The 24,989-nt window shown below is 41.6% G+C and overlaps 1 protein-coding gene across 3 annotated transcripts in view; it reads left to right on the top strand.

Annotated features, from left to right (window-relative positions):
• LOC118371218 (lissencephaly-1 homolog A) overlaps nucleotides 1-24,989 on the top strand; it is an 82,084-nt gene that overhangs the window by 24,377 nt on the left and 32,718 nt on the right. For all 3 annotated transcript variants that reach the window (XM_035756699.2, XM_035756622.2, XM_035756765.2), the window contains exon 2: nucleotides 5,591-5,903. In XM_035756699.2, the coding sequence (XP_035612592.1) occupies nucleotides 5,872-5,903 (32 nt within the window). In that variant the 5' untranslated portion in view covers nucleotides 5,591-5,871. The remainder of the gene's footprint in view (nucleotides 1-5,590; nucleotides 5,904-24,989) is intronic.

The following is a 24,989-nucleotide window of genomic DNA, read 5'->3' as shown; positions in this document are numbered from 1 at the left end:
ATATATGAAATCGAGTGGTTCCTTTTAACATGAGTCTTCAATATTCCCAGGTAAGAAGTTTTAGGTTGTAGTTATTATGACTGTCTCTCTATACCACTTGTATTTCATTAACCTTTGACTATTGGATGTTCTTATAGGCACTTTAGTATTGCCAGTGTAACGGTATAGCTTCCGTCCCTCTCCTCGCTCCTCCCTGGACTCGAACCAGGAACACATCGACAACAGCCACCCTTGAAGCAGTGTTACCCATGCAGAGCAAGGGGAACAACCACTCCAAGTCTCAGAGCGAGTGACGTTTGAAACGCTATTAGCGCGCACCCCGCTAACTAGCTAGCCATTTCCCACCCGTTACACTAGCCTAATCTAGGGAGTTGATGGGCTTGAAGTCATAACCAGTGCTGTGCTTGCGAAGAGCTGCTGGCAAAATGCACGAACGTGCTGTTGGAATGAATTCTTACGAGCTTGCTGCTGCCTACCATCGTTCAGTCAGACTGCTCTATCAAATCATAGACTTAATTTTAACATAACACACAGAAAAAGTTTAACCTTTCTAGCTCAGGGGTTCCGCTAGCGGAACGCCTCAAAAACGTTCCGCTGAAAAGGCAGCGCGCGAAATTCTAAAATATTCTTTAGAAATATGTAACTTTCACACATGAACCTCCTCTAGGGTATGTGGGATGCTAGCGTCCCATCTGGCCGACATCAAGTGAGATTGCGGAGCGCCAAATACAATAATGCTCATTGTAAAAATTCAGAAAACAAAACACATTTTTACATAGGTTTAAAGATGAACTTCTTGTTAATCCAACCATGGTGTCAGATTTATAAAATGCTTTTCGGCGAAAGCATACCTAGCCCAGAACACAGCCCAGTTGACAAATTATTACAAACAGTAACCAGCCAAGCAGAAGTGTTACAAAACTCAGAAATAGAGAGAAAAGTAATCCCTTACCTTTGATCTTCATATGGTGGCAATCAGAAGACATTCATTTACTCAGTAAATGTTAAATTTGTACGATAAATTCTCGTTATATCCAAAAAATGTTTGTTTTGTTCGCGTTTTCTTCAGTAATCCACATGCTCAAACGCAGTCAAAACATGCAGACAAAATCCAAATTGTATCTGTAAAGTTCATAGAAACATGTCAAACAATGTTTTTAGCCTAAATGTTCTATAATATTTCAACTTTCAACTAGACAATGTTGTCAATATAAAAGGTAAACAAGAAATGCAGTCTCGGGATTGCGCATGAAAAAGCTCTGCGAAGACTGACATCTAGTGGGAGACATAGGAACTGCCTATTGAGCCCTAAGTCAATGGATACTGTAATGGCATTGAATAGAAAACTACAAAACCAGCAAAAAAACCTACTTCCTGAATGGATTTTTCTCAGGGGTTTGCCTGTCCAAATCAGTGCTGTTATACTCAGACACTATTTTAACAGTTTTGGAAACTTTAGTGTTTTCTTTTCAAATCTACCAGTTATATGCATATCATATCTTCTGGGCCTGAGTAGCAGGCTGTTTAATTTGGGCATGCTTTTCATCCAAAATTCTGAATGCTGCCCCCTACCCTAGAGGTTAACAAGTCCAATACAGCAAATGAAAGATAAACATCTTGTTAATCTACCCATCGTGTCCAAAAAATGCTTTACAGCTGAAGCACAACATATTATGTTAGATCACCGCCAAGTCGAAAAACACATAGCCATTTTTCCAGCCAAAGATCGGAGTCACAAAAAGCAGAAATATAGATAAAATGAATCACTAACCTTTGATCATCAGATGACACTCATAGGACATGTTGCACAATACATGTTTGTTTTGTTCGATAATGTGCATATTTATATCCAAAAATCTGTTTACATTGGTGCCTTACGTGCAGTAATGTTTTGATTCCAAAATATCCAGTGATTTTGCAGAAACACTCATAATAAACATTGATTAAAGATCCTAGTGTTATTCACAGAATTAAAGGTATGCTTCTCCTTAATTCAACCCCTGTGCCAGATTTTTTTTTTTTTTTTAACTTTACGGAAAAAGCATAATTTGAACTGCGCTCAGAACCCAAAACAGCCAGAGGAATAGCCGCCATTTTGGAATCAACAAAGTTAGAAATAACACCATAAATATTAACTTACCTTTGATCTTCATCAGAAGGCACTCCCAGGAATCCCAGTTCGACAATAAATTACTGATTTTGTTCCATTTATGTCCAAATAGCCACTTTTTGTTAGTGTGTTCAGCCCGGTAATCCATCTCCATGAGGCGCAGATACTTCGTCCAGACAAAACTCGAAAGGTTCCGTTATACAGTCCTTTTAGAAACATGTCAAACGATTTATGGAATCAATCGCTAGCATGTTTTTAACATATAATATCAATAATGTTCCAACCGGAGAATTGCTTTGTCTTCAGAAAAGGCACTGGAACCAGAGGTAACTCTGTCGGGAGCGCGCGTCATGAGACCGAGGCTCTCTGCCAGACCACTGACTCAAACAGGTCTCATGAGCCCCTCCTTAAATGTAGAATCCTCATTCAAGTTTCAAGACAGTTGACATCTCGTGGAAGCCATAGGAAGTGAAACCTCATCCATATCTCAATGTGTACTCGGTAGGCCAAGCTTTGAAAAACTACAAACCTCAGAAGTCCCACTTCCTGGTTGGATTTTTTTCTCAGGTTTTCACCTGCCATATGAGTTCTGTTATACTCACAGACATCATTCAAACAGTTTTAGAAATATCAAGTGTTTTCTATCCAATAATAATATGCATATATTCACATCTGGGACAGAGTAGGAGGCGGTTCACTCTGGGCACGTTATGTGAAAATGCTGCCCCCTGTCCCAAAAAGGTGAATGCTTGCTAGCAACATACCGTGGCTTACTGCATTCGTGCATTCTTGGCTCCTCGTGGAGTGCAATGTAATCAGGTGGTTAGAGCGTTGGACTAGTTAACTGTAAGGTTGCAAGATTGAATCCCCGAGCTGACAAGGTAAAAATCGGTCTTTCTGCCCCTGAACAAGGCAGTTAACCTACCGTTCCTAGGCCGTCATTGAAAATAATGTGTTCTTAACTTCTTGCGTCGAGCCATCTCGGATCCGGTATCGTGACTACAGCCTCAAGCTCATTACCATAACGCAACGTTAACTATTCATGAAAATCGCAAATTAAATGAAATTAATCTATTTGCTCTCACGCTTAGCCTTTTGTTAACAACACTGTCATCTCAGATTTTCAAAATATGCTTCTCAACCATTGCAAAACAAGCATTTGTGTAACTGTATTGATAGCTAATGTAGCATTTAGCGTAGCATTTAGCGTTAGCATTCAGCAGGCAACATTTTCACAAAAACCAGAAAAGCATTCAAATAAAATCATTTACCTTTGAAGAACTTCAGATGTTTTCAATGAGGAGACTCGGTTAGATAGATAATGTTCCGTTTTTACAAAAAATATTATTTGTGTCAACTAATCGCTCCGTTTTGTTCATCACATTTGGGTAAGGAAAAAAATGTATGTATTAAGTCATTAAAACGCAAACTTTTTTTCCAAATTAACTCCATAATATTGACAAACATGGCAAACAGATGTTTAGAATCAATCCTCAAGGCGTTTTTCACATATCTATCGACGATAAAATCCTTCGTGGCAGTTGACTTTCTCTTCTGAAGAAATGGAACGCGCATGGACCTACAGATTACGCAATCATTTCGACACAGGACACCGGGCGGGACACCAGGTAAATGTAGTCTCTTATGGTCAATCTTTCAATGATATGCCTACAAATACGTCACAATGCTGCAGACACCTTGGAGAAACGACAAAAAGTGCAGGCTCATTCCTGGCGCATTGACAGCCATATAAGGAGACATTGGAGCACAGCGCCTTCAGAATCTGGGGCATTTCCTGTATGAAACTTCATCTTGGTTTCGCCTGTAGCATTAGTTCTGGGGCACTCACAGATAATATCTTTGCAGTTTTGGAAACGTCAGATTTTTGTCTTTCCAAGGCTGTCAATTCCATGCATAGTCGAGCATCTTTTCGTGACAAAATATTGCGCTTAAAACGGGCACGTCTTTTTATCCAATAATGACATAGCGCCCCCATAGGTTGAAGAGGTTAACTGACTTGCCTAGTTAAATAAAGTATAAAGGTGTAAAGGTTTTTTAAATCGGTGTAAAAAAAATACTGATTTCCGATTATGAAAACTTGAAATTGGCCCTAATTAATCGGTCCACCTCTTTGAAACCATGAGACTAAAAAGGCGATTGATTGAATTATTAAATTAATTATTTGAGCCCTGTTGTTTTGAAGCCGTTGTCAGTTGATTTAATTTGTATTGTTATCAAACAATTCAGACCCAAAATTAGTTTGGGTCTGCCTGGAGATTTGGCTGTACAGTCGGCCATGAGTCTGTCCTGCTTTCTACTGTTCTATTGGACAGCCATTGGGATGGGAACGGAAGTGGGCTGCCTTCAGCTGGATGAATCTGGGTCATCTCTCTATCCTGCATATGTCAGGGTCTCCCTACAGGGGGAACCAAGGTCTCCAGACTGAACTGCCACCGTGACATGACCAGGCTACCTCATAGGGTTGGAGTAGTGGGTTGTTGGTGGTGGAAGTTAGAAGAAGAGGGGTTATTGGGAGAGTTGTACAGGTGACTCACCTGATGAAAATGAGGATGTTTTGAATTCTTACTGGGTGTCACATTGTGTTGACCAAGCCTTAAGTATATTACAGTCTATTGATTCAAGAGGTCAGCTGCATTATTGTGACCTCTCCATATCTTTCTGGTTCTCAGTATTGTGACGAGATGGCTTTAGACCAAGGTTAAAAAGGGGCACACATTGTAGTTCTTTTTTTTTGTCTTGTGGGCTGGAGGAAGTACCCCTTTTGTCTCCCCAATTTCGTGGTATCCAATTGTCCCATCGCTGCAACTCCTGTACAGGTGCAGGAGAGGTGATGGTCGAGAGCCGTGAGTTCTTCAAAACACGACCCAGCCAAGCCGCACTGCTTCTTGACACAATGCTCGTTTAACCCGGAAGCCAGCCGCACCAATGTGTCAGAGGAAACACCGTACACCTGGCGACTGTCAGCTTGCATGCGCCCGGCCCACCACAGGAGTCTAGATCGCGATGGGACAAGGAAATCTCAGCCTGCCAAACCCTCTCTCAACTCGGGCAATGCTGGGCCAATTGTGCGCAACCTCATGGATCTCCCAGTCACGGCCAGCTGTGACACAGCCTGGGATCGAACCCGGGTCTGTAGTGACGCCTCAAGCACTAAGGCACAGTGCCTTAGACCGCTGCGCCACTCGGGATGCCCCGCAAATGGATTTTAACCAACATTTGGTCCCCCCCAAAAATTGGCCCTCCGTTTAATTTCTAAATCCCGACGCGATCCTTGTGCCCAAAAATGTGCCCACCTCTGCTTTAGACACATGATCTTTACTGTCATATGAATGTTCTCGTCCCCATCCCCCAGTTCTATGTGGTGTCTGTCATGCATAATACTGACCGCTCGCTCTCCTTTTCTCTCTCCCTTGACTTTCTCTCTCATGCTCATATTCTTCCTGCTCTTTCTCTTTCCAGATGCGGTTTAGAACTGACTGGTAACCCTACTGCAGGCGTTATCCTCGTCTCGTTCCTGGAGCCAGAGCTTTTGGGGGGCAGAGTCCTGCGTTAGTGGCAGAGCCTCCATCCCCCAGTCAGCCGCCGTCGTTGTTGTGCATCGGAACGCCATCACTGTCAGTGTGTCTGGTGTTTATTAGATTGAACTGATCTGATCTTCTGACTGGGGAAACTGAAGCAGCTGCAAGCCACGCCTTGTGCTTGACCACACCTGGCCCCTCCCACATACCCCTGCTGCCACCATGGTGCTGTCACAACGGCAACGAGACGAACTGTGAGTAACACATACACGACCGACCATGTTAAAACACACAGCCCACAATTTTGTTGCAATAACTTGCTGAGCTGCCCTGTCTTTGATATTCACCACCAGCTGTTCCCTAGAGCCACCCTGAATAACAGCCATGTGACATCAGCAGTACCTGTGACATCAGCAGTAACTCTCAGGGACTGTGGCTGGTTAATGTCTTTATTAGGTGGGCTCGAAGCCCCATGAGCTCAATACATGCATCTGTATTCAGCAAAGTGGGGAAAGCAGGTGAACACTGAAAATGGCATTTCCTTCCTAGCCCCACTGCAAACCATCTATGCCTTGTTAACCATTCGATCCATTCCAGAGACATAAAGCAACATATCTCTAGCTAGTAGTTACTATTGTTCTCATCAGACAGACATGGATGTAGTGAAGGAAAATGCCAACTCGCTCACAGCACAAGATGTGCATTGATTTTTGAAACCGACCAACTGAGGTGAACAATAATAACTATCAGGCCCATCCAGGAAGAATCAATGATCTGTAGTTAGGTGGGGTGCTTGGGTCCCAGACACCCCTGAGGTCCCCGGCCCAAATATATTGATCTCCTCCTTCCTGTCTCAAATGTTATTGATCACTATTCAGTTTGGCCTCTGTCACCCAAAAGATGGCATGAGGCAGAATATAACAAAGGATGTGGATGATGACACAGCCTAATATTCCTAGTGTAGAGGAGATCTCTTTAGCTTGTGGCCAAGGAAATGGTCTGAGGTATACAATGGCTTTTGTACTTTGTAGAAGTCCAGACATTCCCATGTGTGTTGTCCCGCGAATCGTTAGCCAGAGGCATTGATTTGCGGAGTTCTACACACACACAGATGTGTTCATCTGTGCAGTAAGTCAGGGTCGATGTTGAAGCCAATACAGGGGAGACACTGTTGTAGCCAGAAATAACAGGGTAGGTGTGTAACCATCCCTGCGGTGTCTGTTGACCTGTGGTGTCTATGAACCTGGTAATTAACTCCTGAGGTGGGGGATAGGGTTAACACAGCCCTGTGTCAGATCAGATGCATGATGAGAAGGTGAAGATATGTGGGGAGGGGGTGTGTGTATCGGAGCTCGGCCTGGGGTAAGGGGATTTCAGATTTATAAGAGGGGAGAGATGTCAAAGGCTATGCGTTTAATTAAAACACTAATTTCTGGGGTCACATTAATGCAAGAATGAAAAATATTTGTGTTTTTATATCGATGTGTTTTGTAAACTCAGATAAATGTAATAATAAGCTCTCGTTATCAATGAAATATCTATATTCACGAACCAGCGTTCTATCAGCAGACAGAGCTCTGACTGTTGTGGAGCCACTTCTCACAGTACTTTTTTATTTTTTCAGAATGTTAGATGAACTTGAAGAAAACATTAGGAAATGTAGCTGGCTAAATTTTTCTGATAAACATTAGAAATATTATGATCATGCATTTGTTTTTGCAAAAAAATACCTAGCCTTTTCATTATAAGCTAATTTACTTAGCTAGCTATGTGTGGCTGCTGGCCAAATAGCATTGCCTTTCTGTTGTCATCTGAAGCTATTTTCTGCCGAATGTGTTGCACTAAATGTACTTTGTGAAGGAAAACGAGTTGCATGCCCCTGATCACTCTATTGAAGCAGAAAAATAACCGGTTGAAATGGTTTAATGATCTGCGTTTTGAAGATGTATCTGTAATATTGTGTTAGGAAGAGTTGGCTTAACAATGCATCTTTTATTTGCATTGATGAACTAAGTTGGTGCTGTTACCTTATCTGTAATGAGATTGACCGACACATTCATTGTCAACCTTTCACATGAATGTGTCGGTCATTCACATGACATAACAGAACACTCGTCATTCTCTTGAAACTGTTTTAGTTTAGCATTCGAAAACATGGGGCCAAAGGAACTCTCAGTATCGCTATTGATTGTTCCGTTGGAATTCTAATCCTCCATGCTCTTTTAATCAGAACACTGAGCAGGCTCCTCACATTCTTCTCCTTCTACTCCATTATGTAATGCCCGGACACGCACTACAGGAAACAAGTATGGGACCATTGCTCCATGCGAGCCGCCAGGCCGATGAGGACCAGCATCTGTTGCATTCCATCTATTGTGGAGTCTGTTGGCCCTGGTGTTTTAAGAGAAGGCTCTTGACAGTAAAACACCCACTCCGATCTGTGTGACAGACCAACCGCCGGTCCTGCTCTATCTGTGTTCTGTGAACCCTGGTGGGAAACCGGGTAGACATCTTGAGTCATTACATCTAAAACAATGGACTGACTGGAGGGAAATGGTGACTGTTACCAGCTGACTGCCCGCCTGCCCCGGCCTCCTCAATACTCTATGACCCCTGTTCCCCTCCCTCACCCTCTTCATGGTTTGTTATCAAGCCGCACACAAATGGATCTTGTTCCCGTTCTATTTAAAACGTCCTCCCCTCTGCCATTGCTTTTGTCTCAACTCAACTGTCAGATTGAGCTGGAGAGAGATGGTTCTTCAGGGCATGTGTGAAAGCTTCTATAAATTGCTGATGCTTTTTGAAAGAGAAAGTCTAGTAGAAGAATGCATTTTGCTCACTGATATATAAGACATGTCACCATAGAGATTGTTAGTTCAGGGAGAAAGAATGGGGAAGACATGTGTGCTGGTTTTGTAAGACTAGACTTTTTTTGAGAAACTTTGTGGTTCTTGGAGGTCTTCCTCACTGATGTAAATTTTTATTTATAAATCCATATTAAGTGAAGCATTATTCTCAAAACAAAAATATTTGTCTTAGGTGTCAGGCCTATTTTATCAGCTGTTACGATTACGATTTTTTTGTTGGTGCAACCAGTCCTTTTCTATTCTTATTTCCAGAACCAATGAAAAGCACGTATTTTGTTTTTCCATGTTCAGTGGATTCAAGCCTAGAGGCCACGACAGAGCCCCCCCTTATTATGAGGAAGACGTTAAAGCGTCTATTTTTGCCTGCTTCACAAAGAACCTCTTAGTATTTTCCAGGTCTTTAGTCAAATATGTTTCATGTGACTGTGTTCCTTCTCAGCAGCCCCCACTGGCTGTGACTGCTCTGGCGTAGCTGCATCATGAATGTTACAGATTATTAATAAACAGTGAAAGTACATGTACAGGCTGAGGCTAATGGTACAGAATAGCAGTGAAGGGAACCTGAATACAGTACACACTCACACAGACCTTTGATCCGCATCTATGTGACTGACTGGAAAATGGAGGCCTGTTATTTTTTATTTTTATCGATGCCGTTTTTCACTCTTGATTGCTACGTAACTTTCCCATTCCGCTTCTTTTTGGGATAGCTAAGCTTCTCGTCTCTCCCTGTGGAATTGTCAACTGACGTTCCTGAATATGCTAAACATGGAGACGTCATCAAATGAACCCATTTTGTCGGCAGATATATTGCTGTAGTTGTACAACAAGCTCAATCACTCCCTGTGCTCTGTATTGGGTGTGGCAGCTGGCTCCTATGGGAAATGGCTCACACCTGTCCACCTTGTCTACACATTCACCCCTACATACACTCACCCCTGTGGTATGCTCCTGGTGGGCTGGGTATCGAGTTTGGCTGGGTGGGCTGGCAAGGGGTCCATCATATGTTCTAAAATCCAGCCTGTCAGATACGCACAGACCTGATTGTGTGGGACACAACTGTTCTAACTACACTGAAAAATGCTGCTGCTCAGACCATGATAACATACATTTCTCAGAGCATATTTCTTGAAACCTGTTCCTGTTAGAGGATGTTTTTGCTTGTTGAACCTAGTGCATTAAACGTTGGACAAATGGGCTTTGTATACATTACACAAGCATGTAGTGTACTTCAGCAGGCTAATCTAACTGAACCTGACTTGTGGGTCTTGCTGCTATAGTCCTCTCTGCTGCTGAAAACTGAATACATGAGTTGGTAATCTAAAGCCTGTGCTCCCCCACTCTCCCTCGTTGGTCTCGCCCCTTCTCTTGATTTCTCCCGCTTGCGCTCTCCTCTACCCCATTTCTCTTTTTTTATTTTATTTTTAACACTCAAGCTGAACAATGTAACACCTGGTAGGTTTAGTCTGCCCTTGACTGCTGAGAGGCGCGGCCTTTGCAGAGCCCACCAAATCCCATTATGCTTGCTACTAGTGGAAGAGGCCATTAGTTGTATGATGAATCTATGGCAGATTGTGTTCACCATGCATATTTTGTGTGTGGTGTGCATTTGCAGCTGACTCAATAGTTCCAAGCTAGACACATAAACACACACCTCACCTCCATGTGTTGTAGCGCTCACTGACTCTCCAACCAGCAGATTAGTACCATGTCATTGCCTCTGTATGGAGTGGGGAAACTGACTTGGGTGGTACTGGTAAATACTACAGTCAGAATTACCTTCATTTCACTCCCTTTCCCTGTGCAGATTCACAGCTGTTTAGATAGTGTAGGAGAGCAGTGCTAAGTGCTGAACCATGCTGGGCTCCTCTAATCTAATCTCAAACCAATCAATTCCATTTTAACTGGTGCCTCCACTGCTAAAGGGGATGCATTAGCTGGCTGAATACCCACCTATCTCACAGACCAATAATAAGTGAACTAAGCCTACTTTATGGTATTATTATTAACCTTTTTAACGTGTGAGTTCCAAATAACGGTCATCCTAGTGTGAGCTATTTTGTTTACAAAAAAAAGTTTCATTCATGTGATGTCACTGTTAAAAAATATTATTACGCAACAGGACAGTTAACCTGTGCGGCCTGCTAATCATGTATAGGCTATGTTTCCACTTGTCAATTTCCAATTATTTTCTAAGAAGTTTCATTTTCTGACAACTGTTTGAATTGAGGTGTGTTCCGCTTCTATATTAATTCACACAGAGTAGCCCATTTCACTGTTGCGGACCATTTATGTTTGAGGCTTTGACCGGCTCGGTAATCTTCTCTCTTCGTGGAGATCCCAAGCATTTCCACAGATGAATTATGCAGACATTTGCAGTCTTGCACAAATCTTTTTCCCCTGGCACATTTTCTGGCTGGTGCTCGCATTCCGTGAATTGTTTTTTTTTACAAATAGTAACTTTGGACGTGTGCGTTCCTATTTCAGTGCCTTATTTTCTGTATATCGTGTTGTCATTTCTACTGTATACATACATTCTGTATGCTAATTTATTTAGTTTTATTCATGTTTTCAAGAACTGGTGCAAATCATGCATTCCGATTGAGTAGATTGTGATGGAAACTATATGACGTGGTTGAAATACATTTTTGGAGGTTGAACTGATTTATGATGAGCCTAATGTTAAGCTATGTGTGGCGCCATGTTTGTTGACAATATACAATGCATTTGGAGGGTCACGTAAACATCTGTCAGACCAAAAAGGTAATGACCAAATGAGGTGAAGGAATGGTTCACAAATCTTTTGAGGAAACTTCCGGAAGAGAATGATCGTAGACTACATACCCCCTTCAACATGAGTACTGAAAACTGACCAAACTCATATCGTCTCTTGTCTTTGGTTGATGTGAGAGAACTAATTGTGGCGAGTACAAACTACCCATCGGATTACTAACGATTTAGAGTAAAAAAAGGTTTATTTCAATCAATGGTGAGCTCAACTTTGAAGTGATAAATTGTCAATAGTAATTTCCATTAGCTAATTCATATTGTGGTTTCTGTAGGCTGTGAGTTTGCCAAAACACAAGCAGTCATATTTAGCTATCTTTCTTCGGTTAGTGCCAGGACTAATGTAGCCTTCATTTTCCGGTTTAGATAATTGTGTTATGCTGTCGCAACTTTTGTGGATGTCTAAACATTGTAAACCACGTCACATTCAGGACAACTTGGTAAGGACTGTTTGTGCAAAATGCGAAAAAAAAGGGTGGTCAGCTCAAACGTTGACTGTTGCGTCAATCGAAACTGGACGTTTCTAATCACACCGGGTTGAGAGTACGCTACAGGGACCACTGTAGAATGATCGGACCTGTTTGTTGGTATGTGTCAATAGGGCTGGGCGGTATATAATATTTTATGATATACTGGTATTGATGCAGGGACCGGTGTGTTTTTACTTTACCTTCTATAATGGTATTTGAATGTTAACTTCTCAGGGTTAGGCGCCCCGACGATCGCAGATTTTAGAGAAACAACAAATGTTCGTACATATAAGTGTCTTATGTCGGCTGAAAGCTTAAATTCTCGTTAATATAACTGCACTATCAAATTTACAGTAGCTATTACTGCGAAAAAATAGGTCTGATATATTCTACTCTGATGGTGAAATGTGTACTTACATTCTGAAATCTTGCTCTGATTTATCAACCCAGGGGTCCCAGAGATAAAATGAAGTGGTGTTTTGTTAGAGAAAATCCTTTTTCATATCCTAAAAAGGTCCATACAGCATACACGATCGATTTTGTATTTTCACTCGTTCTATTTGCAATGAAAGGAATCTGTGAAAATCTAACCCTAAACGTTCTTTCAACCAGTCAAATCACGTTCATATGTATTCCTCAGAGATCCTAGAACGTAACCAGACTTCACTATATCATTAGGGGTGTAGTATATTTGGTCAGTGACCCCTTCATTGCATGCCGACGACGCAGGCGGCCTTCTTTGGTCGACTAACTTTGTTAAATAAACACTAATCGGGGTCAAACAAAGCTAGCTAGATAGCCAATGAACTGGGCTTTACGGGAGTATCCGGAACCCTGTATCTGTCGCAAAATGTAGCTGCTAACCTTATGCGACAGCATGTCTTTCCTTTTAGACAAAAATGTATACGAATATTCAGAGTTATGAAGTTATGAGAACTGGGTGTTTTGCAAATGTTGAACTTATAATGACTACTAATACTGGAAAAGCTAAGTCTAAGTATACAGATTTTACGATATTCTTACAGAAAAATGTAATATGAATGCAAATGTCTACTTCATGATTTGCCCAAATTTACCTGGGTGACTTCACACTAAATGTCATGTAGTTTGCTCATACTTCAAATTGCCCATCTGAGAATTTCACACTGCTGCCATCTGGTGGACACAATTGGAATTATGACCAGAGTGATGGCTGGAAGTGGGACCTTTGTTGCATTTCAAAAATGGTAGTAGAAAAAAACGACGGTTGTTTTGTCTTTATTTTCTTCTACCATATCTATTGTGTTGTTCTCCCGCAATAAATTCACTTTTCCACAAACTTTAATTCCTAACAAATGGTATCAAGAATATGCATATCCTTGCTTGAGGGCAGTTAGATTTGGGTATGTCGTTTTAGGTGAAATTTAAAATAAAACATAGGGATAGCCTCCCCCCCAACAGAACGTGCCATTGGAACACAGGAGTGATGGTTGCTGATAACGGGCCTCTGTACGTATGTCAATTCCATAAAAATGAGCCATTTCCACCTACAATAATAATAATAATAATAATAATATATGCCATTTAGCAGACGCTTTTATCCAAAGCGACTTACAGTCATGTGTGCATACATTCTACGTATGGGTGGTCCCGGGAATCGAACCCACTACCCTGGCGTTACAAGCGCCATGCTCTACCAACTGAGCTACAGAAGGACATTTACAACATCCACACTATTAATGATAGATTTGATGTTAATTTAAAAATGGACAAAAGTGCTCTCAGGACATTTCTAAGTGACCCCAAACGCATGCACGGTAGTGTATATATTGTACACTATTCTATGGTATCTAATGCATCTTAGTTGCTCTCACTGCTCATCCATATATTCCTATTCCTTTACTAGATTGTGTGTATTAGGTTTTGCTGTGGAATTGTTAGATATTACGTGTTCGATACTGCTGCACTGTTGGATCTAGAAGCATAAGCATTTCGCTACACTCTAACATCTACTAACCATGTGTATGTGACCAATATGATTTGAGGAGTGGTTAATTCCAGTCCACAAGGGCCTGATTGGAGTCACACAAAAAAATCCACCCAGCCCCAGCTGAAACACCTGACTCTAATCACCTAATCATGATCTTCAGTTTAGAATGCAATTTGATTAACAGCTGTGTTTGCCAGGGATGGAAAAAAAGTGCAACATCAGTAAGCCCTTGGGGAAAGGAATTACCCACCTCTGCGCTAGAGGGTTAACCTTTTTCTAATGGCTAAAATAGTCCCCCAATCTACAAACAATACCCCATAAAATACAAAGCCAAAAAAACAAAAACAAAACGATTTACCATTTTTTTCAGTGGGGGGGTGGGGTGGGTTGTATTTACATAAGTGTTCAGACCCTTTACTCAGTACTTTGTTGAAGCACCCTTGGCACACCTGTATTTGGGGAATTTCTCCCATCAAGCGCTGTCAGGTTGGATGGGGAGTGTTGCGGCACAGCTATTTTCAGCTCTCTCCAGAAATATTCGGTCAGGTTCAAGTCCAGGCTCTGGCTGGGCCTCAAGGCCATTGAGACTTGTCTTGAAGCCACTCCCTCGTTGTCTTGGCTGTGTGCTTAGGGTCGTTGTCCTGTTGGAAGGTGAACCGTCACTCCAGTCCGATAGCCTTGAAAACCTTGTCAGGACTTCTGTACTTTGCTCAGTTCATCTTTCCTTCCATCCTGACAAGTTGCCCAGTCCTGGCCGCTGAAAAACATTCCCACAGCATGATGCTGCCACCACCATGCTTCACCGTAGGGATGGTGCCAGGTTACTCCAGACATGACATTTGGCATTCAGGGCAAAGATTTCAATCTTGGTTTCATCAGACCAAAGAATCTGGTTTCTCATGGTCTGAGTCTTTAGGTGCCTTTTGGCAAACTCCAAGCGGGCTGTCGTGACGTTTACTGAGTGGCTTCTGTCTGGCCACTACCATAAAGGCCTGATAGGTGGAGTGCTGCAGATATGGTTGTCCTTCTGGAAGATTCTCCCATCTCCACATAGGAACTCTGGTGTTACCATCGGGTTCTTGGTCACCTCCCTGACCTAGGCCCTTCACCCCCTCAGTTTGGCCAGGCAGCCAGCTCTAGGATGTCTTGGTAGTTGCAAACTTATTCCAAGAATGTTTGTATCCACTGTTCTTGGACCTTCCATGCTGCAGAACTGTTTTGGTACTCCTCCCCAAACGTGACCCTCGACAAAATCCTGTCTCGGAGCTCTATGGACAATTCATTCGACTTCATGGCTTGGTTTTTGCTCTGACATGCACTGTCAATGGTGGGACCTCTTATATAGACAGGTGTGTGCCTTTCCAAATTATATCTCGTCAATTGGATTTACCACAGGTGGACTCCGATCAAGTAGAAGAAACAGCAAGGATGATCAATGGAAACAGGAAGCACCAGAGCTCAATTTCGAGTCTCATAGCAAAGGGTAGGAATACTTGTTTTTTATTTTAGCTTTATTTAACTAGGCAAGTCAGTTAAGAACATTCTTAATTACAACGACGGCCTAGGAACAGTGGGTTAACTGCCTTGTTCAGGGGCAGAATAATAATTCAGCCACTTTAATAATGGGAATTGATGGGAAATTATGTAAAATATATCACTAGCCACTTTAAACAATGCTACCTAATATAATGTTTACATACCCTACATTATTCATCTCATATGTATACGTGTATATACTGTACTCTATCATCTACTGCATCTTTATGTAATACATGTGTCACTAGCCACTTTAACTGTGCCACTTTGTTTACATACTCATATATGTATATACTGTACTCGATACCATCTACTGCATCTTGCCTATGCCGCTCTGTACCATCACTCATTCATATATCATTATGTACATATTCTTTATTCCCTTACACTTGTGTGTGTGTATAAGACAGTAGTTTTGGAATTGTTAGTTAGATTACTTGTTGGTTATTACTGCATTGTCGGAACTAGAAGCACAAGAATTTCACTACACTCGCATTAACATCTGCTAACCATGTGTATGTGACACATAAAATTTGATTTGATTTGAATGACAGATTAATACCTTGTCAGCTCGGTGATTTCACTCTAGCAATATTTCGGTTACTGGCCCAACGCTCTAACCACTAGGCTACCTGCCGCCCTGAATAAGATATCAGTTTATGTTCAAGACATTTGCAAAAATTACACACACAAAAAAATCACTTATTCATTATTTATTTTATTTTTTTATTTCACCTTTATTTAACCAAGTAGGCTAGTTGAGAACAAGTTCTCATTTGCAACTGCGACCTGGCCAAGATGAAGCATAGCAGTGTGAACAGACAACAGAGTTACACATGGAGTAAACAATTAACAAGTCAATAACACAGTTGAAAAAAGAGTCTATATACATTGTGCAAAAGGCATGAGGTAGGCGAATAATTACAATTTTGCAGATTAACACTGGAGTGATAAATGATCAGATGGTCATGTACAGGTAGAGATATTGGTGTGCAAAAGAGCAGAAAAGTAAATAAATAAAAACAGTATGGGGATGAGGTAAGTGAAAATGGGTGGGCTATTTACCAATAGACTATGTACAGCTGCAGCGATCGGTTAGCTGCTCAGATAGCAGATGTTTGAAGTTGGTGAGGGAGATAAGTCTCCCTTATGAGGTATTGTGTGTAGGTTGCTGAGTTATTTAAAAAAAAATCAATTTTAGAATAAGACAAAACGCAACAATATTTGGAAAGTCAAGGGGTCTGAATACTTTGAATGCACTGTATGCACGCATACAGTACCAGTCAAAAGTTGACACCTAGTCCAGGGTTTTTATTTACTTTAACATTTGTCGAATTTCTGTCCTTCCATTTGAGGGCCAATCAGTTGTGCTGTCTCAAGATACAGAAGATTGCCCCATTGTGTAAAAGACAAAGTCCATTTTATTTTAAATATAACTAGGCAAGTCGGTTAAGAACAAATTTGCATTGATGGCCTACCGAGGAACAGTGGGTTAACTGCCTTCAGGGTAGAACGACAGATTTACCTTGTCAGCTCGGGGATTCGATCCAGAAACCTTTCAGTTACTAGCCCAACGCTCTAACCACTAGGCTACCAGCCGCCCCATTATGGCAAGAACAGCTCAAATAAGCAAAGGGTGGCTTCTTTTGAAGCATCAAAACTATGAAATAACACAAATGGAATCATGTAGGAACCACAAGTTTTAAAAAAGTGAACAAAAAAACGTAGCCACCCTTTGCCTTGATGACAGCTTTGCACACTCTTGGCATTCTCTCAACCAGCTTCACCTGGAATACTTTTCCAACAGTCTTCAAGGAGTTCCCACATATGCTGAGCACTTGTTCGCTGCTTTTCCTTCAGTCGGTGGTCCAACTCATCCCAAACCATCTCAAATTGTGTGGCCAGGTCATCTGATGCAGCACTCATCACTCTCCTTCCTGGTAAAATAGCCCTCATTGCCCTGGTGAAAAACAAAATGAGTGGGACTATGTGCAAACCAGATGGGATGGCGTACCACTGCAGAATGCAGTGGAAGCCATGCTGGTTAAGTGTGCTGCGAATTCTAAATAAAATCACTTGTCACCAGCAAAGCACCATCACACCTCCATGCTTCACGGTGGGAACCACACATGCAGAGATTATCCGTTCACCTACTGTGTCTCTCAAAGACACGGCGGTTGGGAACCAAAAATCTCACATTTGGACTCGGACCAAAGGACCGATTTCCACCAGTTTAAATGTCCATTACTCATGTTTCTTGGCCAAAGCAAGTCTCTTCTTATTGGTGTCCTTTTAGTAGTGATTTCTTTGCAGCAATTCAACCATGAAGGCCTAATTCACGCAGTCTCCTGAACAGTTGATGTTGAGATGTCTTACTTGGACTCCGTGAAGCATTTATTTTGGCTGCAGTTTCTGAAGCTGGTAACTCTAATGAACTTACTCTCCTCAGCATAGGTATCTCTGGATCTTCCATTCCTGTGGCAGTCCTCGTGAGAGCCAGATTCAATATTGCGCTTGAAAAAACTTTCAAAGTTCTTGAATTTTTCTGTATTGCAGCCTGTTATGGCTGCAACCCTTTGTTCTCAATTTCCACCTGAAAACACCCTAATCTAACTGCCTGTAGCTCAGCCCCAGAGGCAAGGATATGCATGTTCTTGGTATCATTTGAATGGAAACATTCTGAAGTTTGTGGAAATGTTCATTGAATGTAGGAGAATATAACACAGTAGATCTGATGGAAGAAAAGAGAAAGAGAGCATACATTTTCTGTTTTTTATTGCTGTAGTATCTTTCACATGTACTAGAATAGGATGCTGGAGATCATTTTGATGGATAACACAAGAGGGCAACTGTAGGTGTGCAATGTTTCAGACTGATAAGTCACCCAGGTGTCCCACACAAGTTGCCCAAATGTACACAAGTGGCCGAATTAGTGAAATGACCTATAACTATATACAACAGTGCAAATAACTATATACAACATATCAAAAAGCAATTCTTACACACACCAACAACAAAAAAAAATAAAAAAAATATATATTTTAAACAGTACACCCTTTGGAAGTCCTCAACACAATATTTTGCTGCTGTGCCATGTCCCATAGCAGTCTCTTTCTGATGTAAAGCAGAGGCAAACTGAACAAGTGGTGCAGTTCATGCGACACAACACAACGACGCCTCCATGCTGTGCCCCTTTGGCCCTGAGGCACAGTCATGCCTGCAGTAATGAACTGTGGCATATGAACACGACTGGGGGCAGAGGTAGAGCGGGCAGCTTGGCGCCGGGGGCTCCCAGTCGGAGTCGCTATCACTGTGAAAGAAAAAATATTTGTATTGTATGAGCCTTTTATCATCACATAAAATAAACATATGTATTGTATAGAGCAGAGGAAACAGTCACTAAGGTGAATTGCTCTTCCATTCAACTCCGGCCATTGTTGAGGGCCTGCCCTCCCCTGAACAGCACCCAATGGCTATTTCATATGGAAATGAAGAGGAGTAGCAGGCGCAGTGGCCATGTGTGTGTTGCTGTTGCTGCTCCATGCCATTTGAATTTAAAAAATGGAAAATATATATCTGACATGGAATATATATATAAATAAATATTTATTACACCAACACACACAAACAAACCACACATTTCATTACAAATAAAAAAATAAAAACGGCACTTCATTTGATCACTGGGACCCTCAGGAAGAGAAATAAGAGCAAGATATCAGAATGTAAGTCATACTTTTACCTTCAGATGTGAATGTGTAAACTGTCATGGCGGAAAATGTTTTGTTGATTGCTCTTAAACAAAAGCATGGTATTTGTTCTCTGTAATAGCTATTTTAAATTGGAAAACGTAGTTTGTTTAATGTTACAACGTATTTTTAGATGTCACACTGAAATTTCCCCTGATGTTGATTCCTGTACAGGGATCGCAGCCATAACAGGTTTTAAGCAATGATGGACTGTCATGTATCTTTGCTTATTTGAGCTGTTCCTGCCTTAATATGGACTTGGTATTTTACCAAATAGGGCTATCTTCTGTATTCCACCCCTACCTTGTCACATCACAACTGATTGGCCCAAACTCATTAAAGAAAGAAATTCCACAAATGAACCTGCACAAAGGCACACCGGTTAATTGAAATGCATTTCATGCATTCTGGATGGATTTATTCTGTATGAAAGAATGGCAAGCTTTTGTAAAGCTGTCATCAAGGCAAAGGGTGGCTACTTCGAGGAACCTAAAATATATTTGAAGAGTTGAACACTTTTGGTTACTACATGATTCCATGCGTGTCATTTCACAATGGATGTCTTCACTATTACTCTACAATGTAGAAAAGATTCAAAATAAAAACCCTTTTGCAAAAAAACCTTTTGCAATTATGTTAGCACAGCTAAAAACTGTTCTGATTTAAATAAGCACTAAAACTGGCCTTCTTTTGACTAGTTGAGTATCTGGAGCATCAGCATTTTTGGGTTCGAGTACAGGCTCAAAATGGCGAGAAACAAAGACCTTTTCTGAAACTCATCAGTCTATTCTTGTTCTGAGATATGAAGGCTATTCCTTGTGAGAAATTGCCAAGAAACTGAAGATCTCGTACAACGCTGTGTACTGCTCCCTTCTCTAACCGGAATAGAAAGAGTGGGAGGCCCCGATGCAAGAGGACAAGTACATTAGTGTCTAGTTTGAGAAACAGACGCCTCAAGTCCTCAGCTGGCATCTTCATTAACTTAAGGCTGGGGGCAGTTTTGAGTAGCTTGGATGAATAAGGTGCCCAGAGTAAACTGCCTGTTACTCAGTCCCAGTTGCTAATATATGCATATTTACATAGAAAACACTCAAACTGTTTGAATGATGTCTGAGTTTAACAGAATTCATGGCAGGCAAAAACCAGAGAAAAAATCCAACCAGGAAGTGGATAATCTGGGGTCGGTCATTTTTTAAATCATTCCCTATTGAAGATACAATGGGATATTGGTTGTTGCACTTCCTAAGGATTCCACTAGATGTCAAGTCTTTAGAACCTTGTTTGATGCTTCTACTGTGAAGGGGGGTCAAATGAGTGGGGATTGAGTCAGAGGTCTGCCAGAATGCCTGAGCTCGTGACGCTCGTTCACGTGAGTTAGCTCTCATTCCATTGCATTTGTACAGACCAAGAAATTCTCCGGTTGGAACATTATTGAAGGTAGGTTAAAAACATCCTAAAGATTGATTCTATAATACTTTTGACATGTTTCTACGAACTGTAACGGAACTGTTTGACTCTTCGTCTGCTCCTAGTGAACACCCTTCGTGAGTTAGAGCGTTTGGTAAACAAATCCAAACAAAAGGAGCTATTTGGACATAAATGATGGACATTATTGAACAAAACAAACATTTATTGTGGAACTGGGAGTGCATTCTGATGAAGATTATCAAAGTTAAGTGAATATTTATAATGATATTTCTGACTTCTGACTGCACAATAATGGCAGATCTTTTGGGCTCTGAGCGCCGTACTCAGATTATTGCATGGTTTGCTTTTTCCGTAAAGCTTTTTTGAAATCTGACACAGCGGTTGCATTAAGGAGAAGTGTATCTAAAGTTCCATGTATACCACTTGTATTTTCATCAACATTTATGAGTATTTCTGTAAATTGATGTGGCTCTCTGCAAAACCTAATGTTTTTGGGCTACTTTACATAACGCCCCAATGTATACTGAGATTTTCTCATATAAATATGCAATTTATCGAACCAAACACATGTATTGTGTAACATGAAGTCCTGTGAGTGTCATCTGAAGATCATCAAAGGTTAGTGATTAATTCTATTTCTGATTTTTGCGACTCTTCTCTTTGGCTGGAAAAATCTCACCAGTCTCAACGTCAACAGTGAAGAGGCGACTCAGGGATGCTGGCCTTTTTGGCAGAGTTCCTCTGTCAGGTGTCTGTTCTTTTGACCATATTAATCTTTTATTTTTATTGGTCAGTCTGAGATGTCGCTTTTTCCTTGCAACTCTGCCTAGAAGGCCTGCATCCTGGAGTTGCCTCTTCCCTGTTGACGTTGAGACTGGCAAATTGAAGAGGTTCTAGGGTGGCAGGTAAGGTGGTGATATGATCCTTGACTAGTCTCTGAAAGCGCTTCATGATGACAGAATGAGTGCTACGGGATGATAGTTATTTAGTTCAGATATCTTTTGCTTTCTTGGGAACAAGAATAATGGTGGCCATCTTGAAGCTTGTGGGGACAGCAGACTGAGATGGGGATTGACTGAATAAGTCTGTAAACACACCAGCTAGATGGTCTGCGCATGCTCTGAGTACTCGGCTAGGGATGCCTTCTGGGCCGGCATCCTTGTGAGGTTTAACACGTTTTAAATGTTTTACTCACATCGGCCACGGAGAAGGAGAGCCCACAGTCTTTGGTAGCGGTTCGTGTCGTTGGCACTGTATTGTCTTCAAAGCGCGCAAAGACATTGTTTAATTTGTCTGGCAGCAAGACTTTAATGTCTGCGACAGGGCTGGTATTCTTTTTGTAGTCCTTGATTGTCTGTAGGCCCTGCCACATACGTCTGGTGTTTGAGCCGTTGAATTGCGATGCCACTTTGTCTCTATACCGCTAGGCAGGTAGCCTAGTGGTTAGTGTTGGGCCACTAACTGAAAGGTTGCTAGATCGAATCCCCAAGCTGCCCCTGAACAAGACAGTTCGCGTACTGGGAAACAGTGGGTTATCATTGTAAGAATTTGTACTTAACCTTTCTAGCGCAGGGCTTCCGCTAGCGGAACACCTCGACAACATTCCGCTGAAAAGGCAGTGTGCGAAATTCAAAAGTATTTTTTACAAATATGTAACTTTCACACATTAACAAGTCCAATACATCAAAAGAAAGATAAACATCTTGTTAATCTACCCATCGTATCCGATTTCAAAAATGCTTTACAGCGAAAGCACAACATATGATTGTTAGGTCATAGCCAAGTCAAAAGAACAGCCACTTTTCCAGCGAAAGATTGGAGTAAAAAAAAAGCTGAAATATAGATAAAATTAATCACTAACATTTGATCTTCATCATATGACACTCATAGGACATCATACACACTTCTGGTTAGGGAAGGTTTAAATAGTCACATTGTGTACAGCATCTCATATACACTTCATTATAAACTTGCTCACTGAGTCAGCAGCGTATGTTACTGTTATCTGAGGATACTTGGAACTAATCCCAGTCCACGTGATCGACGCAATCTTGAAGTGTGGAATCCGATTGGTCTTACCAGTGTTGGATAGACCAAAGCATGGATGCTTCCTGTTCTAAACTCAGCAAAAAAAGAAACATCCACTTTTCAGGACCCTGTCTTTCAAAGATGATTAATATAAATCCAAATAACTAAATCTTAATTGTAAAGGGTTAAACACCGTTTCCCAATCTTGTTTAATGAACCATAAACAATTAATGAACATTCACCTGTGGAACGGTCATTAAGACACTAACCGCTTACAGATGGTAGGCAATTAAGGTCACAGTTATGAAAACTAGGACACTAAAGAGGCCTTTCTACAGACTCTGGAAAAACAGCCCAGGGTCCCTGCTCATCTCTGTGAACAGGCCTTAGGCATGCTGCAAGGAGGCATGAGGACTGCAGATGTGGCCAGGGCAATAAATTGCAATGTCTGTACTGTGAGACGCCTAGGCAGCGCTACAGGGAGACTGGACGGACAGGTGATCGTCCTCGCAGTGGCAGACCACGTCTCGGACCTGTTGGATCGGAGGGTGAGGGCCATTTCCCCCAGAAATGTTTGGGAACTTGCAGGTACCTTGGTGGAAGAGTGGGGTAACATCTCACTGTAAGAACTGGCAAATCTGGTGCAGTCCTTGAGGAGGATATGCACTGCAGTACTTAACCTGTTGGTGTTAGTGGGCAGTATTTTCATTTTTGGAAAAAAATGTTCCCGTTTTTAAACGGGATATTTGGTCAGGAAAATATGCTAGTATATGCATAGCTTTCGATAGAACACTCTAACGTTTCCAAAATTGTAAAGATATTGTCTGCGAGTATAACAGAACTGGTGTTGCAGGCGAAAGCCTGAAATCCAATCAGGAAGTGCCCCAGGTTTTGAAAGCGCTGCGTTCCAATGACTCCCTATATGGCTGTGAATGTACCATCAACGAGCTTACGCTTTCTACGTATTCCCCAAGGTGTCTACAGCATTGACGTAGTTTTACGCATTTCTGTTGAAGAATAGCCGCACATTGCGTAAGTGGTCACATGGTGGCTCCGAGAGATTCTCGCGTAAAGTGCAGAGGTAGCCATTACTCCAATCGGTCCTAGAGAAAAAGGAATTGTCCCCGACGGATATATTATCGAATAGATATTAGAAAAACACCTTGAGGATGGATTCTAAACAACGTTTGCCATGTTTCTGTCGATATTATGGCGCTAATTTGGGGAAAAAATTGGCGTTGTGGTGACCACATTTTCCGGGCGATTTCTCAGCCAAACGTGAAGAACAAACGGAGCTGTTTCGCCTACAAAAATAATATTTTTGGGAAGAAATTAACTTTTGCTATCTACCTGGGAGTCTTGTGAGTGAAAACATCCGAGGTTCATCAAAGGTAAACGATTTAATTTGATTGCTTTTCTGATTTCCGTGACAAGGTTGCTTGCTGCTAGCAAGGCATAATGCTATGCTCGGCTATTATAAACCTACACAAATGCTTGTCTAGCGTTGGCTGTAAGGCATATTTTGAGAATCTGAGATGACAGTGTGATTAACAAAAGGCTAAGCTGTGTTCCAATATATTTCACTTATGAGTATGTTTACAATCCCAGATATCTCTTTGGAAATCAACTCTTGCCCTTATTTCGTCGACTTTAACTAGGGACTGGACGTTAGCGAGTAATTTACTCTGAAGCGCTGCGTGGTGTGCGTGTATCCGAAGCCTCACTAGGAGCTACAGACGTTTTCATGAGAAGACCGATTTTCGGGATGTCTCATGGTCTGACTAACACCGTTCTCGGTCTGCCACCTTTCACCGCAGATGCCGAAGAGCAATATCGGTGGATTGAGAAACATATCTCTAGCTGAAATAAACAAATTGGTATTTTATGTTAATTACATTTCCACAGTGACGCTACCGTTGTAGGCCAAGGGTTAATTGCTAGATTTCTGCAGGTAAGAAGACTGTTAATTGCTGCTGTCTAATGACATAGACATGGGGTCAGTCTCATGGTACGCTATTCCCTACATAGTGCACTGCATTAGGCCAGAGCTCCCTATTCCCCATACCAGAGCCCAATGAGACACTGGTCAAAAGTAGTACGCTAATAGGGAATAGGGAGCTATTTTGGATGCAAGTCTGCAGTAGCCCAACTCCACCTATCAGATGCATTGAACTGGACAGAATTCATGACTGACTTGTCTTTTTCATGGACATTTATGGTTGCCCAGGGATACAACTGTAATGACTCAATCCTTTCATATAATTGGTTCAAACTCCTGAATGTTAGAGGCAACAAGGCCTTTCCTACACACTCAGAACTGTTGAGTACAGTACATACAAGGATCATGGTTAGAGAGGGGGAGAGAGAATATGGGCACATGCTCCACACAATCCTTTGTTATAGAAATGTCTTAAAAGCTTCCCGCTCCCTTGGTTTTCTCTTTCCCTCCCCCTCTGTGGGCAGAGTAACTCATGTGCCTTACAATAATGCTGCTCTTCCATGGCTT

The sequence above is a fragment of the Oncorhynchus keta genome, chromosome 1 (genome assembly GCF_023373465.1).
Source record: "Oncorhynchus keta strain PuntledgeMale-10-30-2019 chromosome 1, Oket_V2, whole genome shotgun sequence".
Lineage (NCBI taxonomy): Eukaryota > Metazoa > Chordata > Actinopteri > Salmoniformes > Salmonidae > Oncorhynchus > Oncorhynchus keta.
Note: the sequence above shows the minus strand (reverse complement) of the source record. Positions and strands in the feature narration are given on the sequence as shown.